Source organism: Semicossyphus pulcher, unplaced genomic scaffold (genome assembly GCF_022749685.1).
Source record: "Semicossyphus pulcher isolate SPU_LCO1_2020_fin unplaced genomic scaffold, fSemPul1.0.p SCAF_14, whole genome shotgun sequence".
In the NCBI taxonomy this organism is placed as follows: Eukaryota; Metazoa; Chordata; class Actinopteri; order Labriformes; family Labridae; genus Semicossyphus; species Semicossyphus pulcher.
This window is the reverse complement of record NW_027211648.1, coordinates 7,796,244-7,805,242: the sequence shown is the minus strand read 5'-3', so window position 1 is coordinate 7,805,242 and position 8,999 is coordinate 7,796,244. Positions and strand designations below refer to the sequence as shown.

At 38.8% G+C, this 8,999-nt stretch overlaps 1 protein-coding gene across 1 annotated transcript; it reads right to left on the bottom strand.

Annotated features, from left to right (window-relative positions):
• Positions 1-56: 56 nt before the first annotated feature.
• myct1b (myc target 1b) lies at positions 57-2,282 on the bottom strand. Its single transcript, XM_069662374.1, has 2 exons — positions 2,209-2,282; positions 57-1,137 (listed from the first exon to the last, which is right to left on the bottom strand). The coding sequence occupies exons 1-2, from the start codon at positions 2,261-2,263 to the stop codon at positions 647-649; spliced, it is 546 nt and encodes a 181-aa protein (XP_069518475.1). The 5' UTR covers positions 2,264-2,282; the 3' UTR covers positions 57-646.
• Between the last annotated feature and the right edge of the window lie 6,717 nt (positions 2,283-8,999).

Here is an 8,999-nt window from a genome sequence, read left to right as displayed (position 1 = left end):
TGAATGAATACACATATTCCTTGTGGAATCTTTGCACAAAAACACAAGCGCAAGAATAAAATCATATTTTTTATTGTGATATTAGATAATACAACTATCCAGCACACAGTGTTTCCTTCATCATCACGTGATCAGAGTAAAACCTATTTTCAGACTCTCTTTACATCATGTGATGCTCTGCAATGGTCACAAACGACTATATTAGCCTATATTAGAATGGCTACGATTAGTTAATAAATCATACATTTTCTGAGTAATTGTTTGCCTCTTTTTCATGTCATCGTAAATTTAAACTTTTTGAGTTTTGGTCAAAACAAGACACCTGAAATATTTTGTGACCTTCTAAAGAGAAAACAACTAATGGATGGATCAAGGAACTAATATACAAATGAATAGATTGTGAAAATTATCATGAGTTGCATCTTTAATTGATGTCTTTTAATATAAATTTGAGCTGCTGAGGCTTGATAGCTGTGAAAGCATCATATCCAGTTAAGAACGCCCTGCTCTGGACAGAAAAGTGTTATAAAAAGGTGTGATGTCTCCAAAAAATATCCCTTTTTAAAAAGCAGATCCCAGCCAGAGAGTCTTGTGTAATCCCTGAATGTTCCTCTTTTTCAGTTCCTGTTGCATTTCTTGGACAGATTCAAGTGCACGTCTCTTCAAAGGCGTGGATGACACTGTCATATGCAGGAGGGGGAGTCTGTGACGGCAGGAATCCTTTAAGTCCGTTGCCGCCCAACCAGAAGGAATGCCTCTTGTTTGGCACCAGGGAGGCTGAATCCGATGAGTTTGAAGCAGCTGTGTCCTCAGGCATGCTGACCTGAGTGTCCTCTCCCATCTCTAGGCTCGGCCTGCTTCTCTTGGCCACTGGGCGAAAGGTGGAGGTCTCTTCCCCGGGCTTCATCCCCAGAGGTCCCACTGGCTCCAGAGAGGGCTGCCTGTAGACGCTCAGAAAAGTGCTTCTGTAGAGGCCCAGTTGGCCGCCTGCAGGGTTTTGTGTTGATCTCTTTTTGGAGCGTCTGGTGATCCTAGCTGTGGCCTGGCGTCTGGAGGCCCAAGTCAACAGAACGTAGACCAGAGCACCCAGCAGCAGGCCCACAAGCACAGATAAACAGAAGGCGAGAATCATATCACCTAGAAAAAAATCAGTGTAGAGTGTCAGGAAAGGGGAAGTAGTGAGGGATCACAATAACAAATGGAAATGCTTAGTGGAATCAGAGGCAGGATGCTTTGTTCCGTTCTTAAATTGGGGAAGATTGTTTTCCCAGATGTCTGATTCAGCTGCATTTTAAGTGAGGGATAAGATCTTATTAGCATAGATAAGGAGCGGCAACATCAGCTGCATAAAGTACATCTCTTACTTTACAGTACGTGCCAGAAGTGTCTCAGGGCGTTTAGTTCTTGCTATTGATTTTTATGTCTGGGCACTGCTATACTGGGTAAAAATGTTACATAAAATCTTACATCCCACCTCCGTGTGGGATCACTGTCTATGTGTCATTGTGTTTAAGCACAAGCTGACCTTATTATTGGTGCAATGCATGAAAGATTTTGAAACTCTGTGAACGGATATTGACCACAAAAGTTAAAGTCTTCTCACAAAAACTTTTTTAAAGCGAGTTTATATGCACCTTTCCACGTTAATGCAAAAGTGTGTTATATAAGACACAAACAAGCACTTAGATAAACATGGATATTTCAAGAATCTAATTAAAAAGAAGTTAAGAAAGATAAAAAGAAAACAACAAAAGATCCAGGAAGAGTTCGTGTCACAGCGGTACAGTGCGAACATAAATATATAGCCCTGTATTCATTTAATTAAAGGAAGTGGCTATTTAAAATAACTAGTTGTTCCCAGGAAATTAGTTCCAAATATGTTGTGAATATTAACAACACACATTTTCTCTCTGCAGACGATCACAAACAACCCGAGTTGTCTGGATGGTACGTATTAATGTTGTACTTTAATACCTTTGAGATCCAAACTTTATTCAGACCCATTTGTTTATTGTCCAAATGCAGAGACATGTTATTTTCAAAGCCTGTTTCTAGATTAAACAGATTTTCTTGTAAAAAAATATAATTAGTTGTATAAATTGAAAAACTATCACGTCTGCATGTAACAATACAACAAGCTACTCTAACAAATAGCTTTGGGAAACAGTCACTAAATCTTCATAAAGAAACTCATTCAGATACACTCACCAAGATTAAAGGATTTTAGTATCTCCAAAATTGGATGTGTTTCATTCTGAGCCATAATTCCACCATAAGCTGGTGTTAGATTCCACACTGACTCCGAGCACTCAGGCGAACACTGAGCTTTTTCCAAGACAGGCTCTTTGCTTTTTTTTTTTTTTTCCCTACAGTGTTTGGTTTGGCGGAAACTTTGCTGTCATGCTTCCTTCCCTTTCTGGCTTTAAAATTAGCAAGTGCAATGCTTATCTGTGTGGGACATAACACTGGGAAACAGGGTTGCTTCCTTTTGCATCATTTCCTTAGGATCAATACTTTTCAACAATGGCTTTATTGGCTCAAGTAGAAACGTGTTTCTTGTGTCCTCTTGAAACTACAAAAGTATCTTTGCATAGAGTTACAAAAAAATCAGAACCAAGAAAAAGTTTCTGTGTCTTGACAAGGTTCTTGATAAGCGAAACCATGAAAATCCAGCCATCCACCAGAGAGTCTGCAGGCTGTCAAGCTCTCAGTCTCTGTGGGGATTTCCTTCAATTGTTGCTGTTCCCACTTCACCTCAGCGCTCAGTCTTCAGGCTGACGTGACCACAAACCAGCCTTCTGCAGCTCAACAGCAATACTATATACAGATACAACTACCTTTTATACAGAGTAAAAAACGTATACATTTTAATAAGATTGCATTAAAAACACGGCCTTTATAATAAGCACTTTTTAGAGCTGAACTTTTGACATTTATGACTCCAACGTGTCCAGCAGGTGGCGATGAAGTACTAGCAATGAAAATTCATACTGGAAAGCGCACATTCACTGCAAATTTTAACAAGTATGGTTTACTTAAAATATAGGGAAACTGGTTACCTTTGAAAAAGCAAGTAAAAGAACTTTACTGTGTCAAGTCATGTGAAATGATTGTGTTTAGAATGAACATGCGTTATTTGAGTAAGCTGTACTATTTTTTAAGGATGTGAGCACTTAATGTATCCAAGCACACTGTAAAACCTTTAAAACTCTCCTGCGTCGACTCATTTCAATTGAGGAAACCGATTAATTTTTGACCTTTTTTTTTTAAGATTATTTTTTGGGGCTTTTTTTTTTGCCTTTAATTGATAGGACAGCTGAAGATAGACAGGAAATGTAAGGAGGAGAGAGTGGGGGACGACATGCACCAAATAATCCGCAGACCGGGAGTTGAACCTGCGATCAGTGCAATGAGGACTGTAGCCTCTGTATATGGGGCGCCTGCTCTACCAACCGAGCTAAACCAGCACCCCTAATTTTTTACCTTTTAAGTTGCATTAACACAAAACAAATACCGTAACATTTTGAGTATAAGGCGCACTTTTAATACTTTTCCCCCCATCTATTAGTAGAAAAATGTATAGTTTCTTTTCAATAGCTTCCATGTCATGTGACCCAGTGTCCTCAAATGAATGACAGATGTTAATGCTCATCTGGACAAATGAGACAACCCTCATTACATTAGATTTTATTATTTACTTCGCAGCCACTGTAAGATGAATTATTCAGTGCAGCTTCCCCAAAAACATTGCACAAGAAATATATGAATCTGGATGCAGGATTATAACTCTTGCAATTAATTTGGTTATTCAAGTTTTCTCTGTGTTTTGAACAGGAAGTTTGGTTTGAAATCTGAAAGGGAGTTAGAGTACTTTTCAGTTAAGTATGTTGGTTTTATATAATAACTTAAAACTTATTCAGCATTGTGTTTTTTTTTACTCATTACATAATCTTGACTATTAAAACAGAGTCACCGGCTGGGCTATAATGGCCCTTAACACAGGATTTTAGACAGGAACAGAGAACAAACTCCCAGCAGTGCCAACTTCAGGTCTCAAGTGAGCTGATGCTTCTATGACTCACACTGTATTCCTGCTATTACTCACCTTTTAAAAAATAAATGTTGCGTAAACTGAACACTTATCAAGTCAGTTTTTCATTTGTTTAACAAAGAGTCCGGGCCATGTAATGGTTGTGGCATAAAAAAAGAATGATCAGTATAATCATTTTACAGTGATTTTGTTTGATAATCTGTATAGTCATGATATATGTTGAAATCTTAAGAAAAACTTCTGCAAACTGCTTATTAGACAGCATGAAACAACTAGTATTTTATCAGAAACTCATTTGAAACATTTGAAACTGAGGAAGGAGATCACATGATTCTTTATTAATGACTTAACAAATAGATTGTGGTCCAGATGGTATGCAGCCCTTTCCCCCTCCATTAGAGGGCTCTTCCTAATTAATTTAAGAGCTTATTAAAAAGACAGAGCTAGTGTCATGCTGTGGTAGGCTTTTTCGAGACCTGGCGACAAAAAACCTCTTATACTTCGTATAATTCGTATATAAAGGGTAAGTTATTAGAAAGTGTTAGCCTTTATTATGTGGCCCCACATCGTGTATGTTACATCTACAGCATCCTGTAATCCATTCGTTTTAGGATAATACAATAGGCTACATAATATCACAGTTTATAATTAACTGCCTGTAAAGGTCTCTATAAGGTCACTGTGGGGTGTTATAAACAAACCCAGGGTCGGACACCCGGAATTCCTGTCTGTTTAGCCAAAGAATGAACCCCTTTGTCCCTTAAAATTAGGAAGTAGACCGCACATTCCCAAATCCTCTTCCTTCAGTCTGTATGGCCAGCAGCGTGTCGCTCTTCTTCTATCACTTCTTCTTCTTCGACTTCTTTATGCGGTCACAACAAACTTCACTTCACGCCACCATGTTTCAGTTTCGCCGTTACCATTGGCAACAAGGCAACACACGCGCACAGAGAGGCACTTCCTCTGTAAAGTTATCATGCTCTGCTGTCCTGGAAGTGGTAAGATGAAAAGTCAGATGAAACTTGTGTTTTAGTTGCTAGTTTCATGTTTGTATGGAGGTTGTTAGGACCCTGTTTACGTTAACTACTATCTTTGTGATGCTTTCAAGCTGGTTCTTGTTTTAGTTTGTGGTGTTTGAGCAACTTCCTCTCGTGTTTAACTGGCGCTAGTAGGCTGCACCCCTCCATTCAAAGAGCTATGCAAGTATTTAAGTTTGTTAGCTCAATTATTATTACGTTTTGGATAGCTTCATGATAATGTAATATGTGTACAACAGGCATAAATGTAATTTAACCGTTAGTTGCAGATAATTTTGCCTACTAGCTTAGACACTTCTTGAGGCAACTTTAACTTCCCTTTTGATGGTCCTTAAAGTGCTTCTGGGTTTATCAGTTTGCCGTATTGGCTATGAGGAAATACAGTGTATGGTGTTGTAGTAATTTGGCTGTTGATAGCAGCTTTAACTTGATGTTTCCTTATCTTTCTATCTTTGTGTAGCTGTATGTCTTATTTATAACTGTGCCTTCCTGTAAAGTTCTTCAAAGCAATTGCTGAGAACTGATGAGCTAATGTGTCAGCATATTGTACTTGGCCATATAAAGTTGAGTCTTAGTCTTTAAAATGTATCTTACTTGTAATGTAATAATGAATAATTTATAGTTACATATAATTTATAGGTAATTGGTGTTAGCCTGTTTTCTTTAAAGCTGTTGCCTTTGAGAGTAGCATTTTATCATAGGAGTAAAAAGCACAGGTGTTGTTAATGACATTAACGATGGCCTCGTTCCATTTAGGTGATCTAGTTCCACTATTCTGGCATTGTGCATGCTCACTCCCTGACATAGTTTACAGGGACACTTAGTGGAATGGAGCCATCGTTAATTTTATTATTTACACCTGTGCTTACTGTACATATCACATAATGTCCTTTTGAATGTCTACGTGACCTTTTTTGTCAACTGTCATACTTTTCTCATACAAGGTAGGACATTGGTTAATTCTTATATCTTGTGACTAAACCAAAAGAAAAACATTTTACATTATTTGATATTTAATAGGGTTATTAACCTTTATTAACTCGCTGAAAGCAAACCCTGTTTTGCAAGAATCTACAAGAATATGCAACAATATTGAGGGTAAAAAGTAGTCATTGCATGATATAACAGGCTGCAAACAAGTAGAAAAAAACAATAAAGATTAAAATAAATGTGTAAAAACATCAATTAAAAGTGTCGTCTGCAGCGATGGTAATCTCTCAGTGATAAGGTAAACTATGAAAAGTTTGAGTGTGCCAAGACCAAGACCTTTATCAGGGTATTTTCATATTTAAGGTGCTTCAAAGTAACTTAAACTTTCTGGTCTTAATGTAGGCATTCAACATTTATTTATGAACAAGAAAAGGAAGTAAAAAAGTTTAGTTGGTCCCAAACTGAGGTCTTAAATCATTTGACAAGTAAGTCAAACGGCGAGTAAAAAAAGTATAGTAAAAAATCAGCTTGACGATAGGTGTGGCTTCAGTTGAAACCTTCTTAACATACTCCTCTTTTGCAGGCAATGAATGGAAGAAGTGCTTCTATTGGACGGTAAACCTGCTTGGACCTGCATGAAACCTGAGATTCAATTGGACCTGGTCCTGCAGTGAAATTAGAAAGAGAAGAAGAGAGAGAGGGAGGGGCAGAGGGGATGTCCCACTCAGGACAGTTGTGAAGGATCCTCTGCTCTCAGCATCAGTGACCCACCTTGTCATACAGCTGCCGGCGAGACAACATGGCCTCTCCAAGGCACTTAGGTCGTGGGTCTGTGGACATCGCTAATGTGATGCAAAGACTGCAAGGTAAGTGTCACTCCTTTACTCAGCTGGCTTACGGGACAAAACACTCTCTCCTCCTGCTGCTGCTGCACTGAAATATTGTGCTGATTCAATGCCTGGGCTGCGTGCCCATTTGAAGTTTGCCAGCTTTTGCAAGGCAGGATGCTGTTCACACACACACACACATGCTTACACACCCACACACTTTCTTACATATGCGCATGTAGGTGCACAGTTAGAAAACATATTAAAATTACATTTCCCTTATTACTAGCATTATGATAACACGAGTCCTCCCAGTTCAGGGTCTGTCTGTTCCAACGTACCTTGTTTTTTGTCACTCTGCGTTCTGCGTTGTTAAAGACCAAAAGAGTTATAGAATGCGCACAAATTGCATTATAAAATATGTATTATTGCTTAGAAAATGTGATTGGGCTGTCCTCGATTACTCACATGTTTGGAAAAGTTTATTTGATTTGCACATGATCCCTTTTTTTACAGTGGAACATAATCTTATTTGAGACAATAACAAAATTAATGTTTTTTCATGCAATATCTTGTGACCAACCTACAAAAAGACACTACATTGTTTGGCGGCCTACGTACGATCTTTAATAAATTGAACAAACGTGATTTGTTTTATTCAGTGAAACTCTGAGGCTCAGTTAAGATAAGTAAGCCACATTTCTTGCAGTGAGGCACACATTTTCTTATCACGTCATTAATCAAGAGGCGAGCACACAAAGTCACCAAGTTGATTTGTTGTCAGGACAAAGATCTTAGATAGACATAACCTTTTCCAGGAAAAGGCAAATCTACGTTTGATCACTTCTGAGAAATTGAGAGATCCAAGTGAGTTAAAAGTTAGCTCATTCATTTTTATTGTTTCTTTTCGAAGCCGGCCAGAGATCATCAGTAACATTTAATCTGGTCTGGGTCTTGATATGGGATACTGAGTCACAACAAGCGTGGCTTCATGAATGCACAGACAATGCACTGAACGAGACTAAAACCTGACACCCATTCTGCCCTTGGTGAGAGAATAGATCGATAACGGGAGTCTCTCTTTGTCGGTATCCCCCCTTTGTTACAAGGGCATTGGGCCACTACCATCACTACACAAGTCTGGTTAATTCTGGCATCTGCTTCCTCTCAGTTTAGAAGTACTTCTGGATGTACAGTATACCAGGAAATGTACACGTTTCGTCTTGTTACCATAGCGTCAGTTTGTGAAACTCTAGTCTGTGGTTGTGCCAATGCTGCCCAGTTCCTGCTCTAGACAGACTCGGTTTCCTGTGTGCTGCAAAGCTATTATAATTCACTTGTTATCGATATATAAGGACACACAATAAGTGTGACTAAGAGCATCTGCCATTTAGGTGTGATGTCATTGTTTCATACATTTTGACGCCCTCATACTGGCTCAGACATGCCCAGTTGGACACTCGCTCAAAGTGAATTTAAGGCTTGATTTTAAAGCTCTTTTACTTCTTCTTTTTATTTTGTAATCCTTCAGGCTCTCTTAGATCTTCTGCACGGTCGCTTTCCTTTCTAGACTAGCGTCAAATTTGTTAGAGTTTCTTTGGATTTTTACTTATTTTTGAAGTTGTGTCCGTAGTCATCGATCTTTTCTTTGTTTGTTCAGCCGTAGTAGGTTACTACTGACTTAATGCATCTTCCTGTCCTTAATAATAATCAGAACAATCCGTGCCTTTAATACCGTGTAGGGGAACTTCCACTGAACAGATGCAGAAATGGCATAATGTGCGTTTCAAATGCCAGCCACTGTTGTGTGACTCATTTCAGGAAGTAGAAGTCGGTGACAGATCACATCTGGAAGATATTGTTGTGTTACTGGTTATTGGTGCTCTTAAGTCCAGCAGCAAGGTAGTCTGGGCCTTCTTTGCTGGTGATCAAACACAGCTTCCTGTCTTTAAAGGCGTCCTGCAGAGAGGTTACTACTTCAGACTTGACACCAGTTATCTGTAGTCTTCCGAAAACACACTGAACATCTCGCTAGTTTTGACTCCAATACTCCACACTGTGTATGAAACTTGTCAAATAAAACGTCATCACCCGTTGCTGTCATCATATTCCAGTATTTGTCTGATTTCAGTGATGTAAGACTGAAGTGTAGAA

Bases quoted from the DNA above. Each gene is read 5' to 3' on its own strand.
- myct1b (XM_069662374.1), bottom strand. From the start codon at position 2,263: ATGGCTCAGAATGAAACACATCCAATTTTGGAGATACTAAAATCCTTT. The intron at 1,138-2,208 runs GTGAGTGTATCT...ATTTTTTTCTAG, and splicing joins ACTAAAATCCTTTAATCTTG to GTGATATGATTCTCGCCTTC.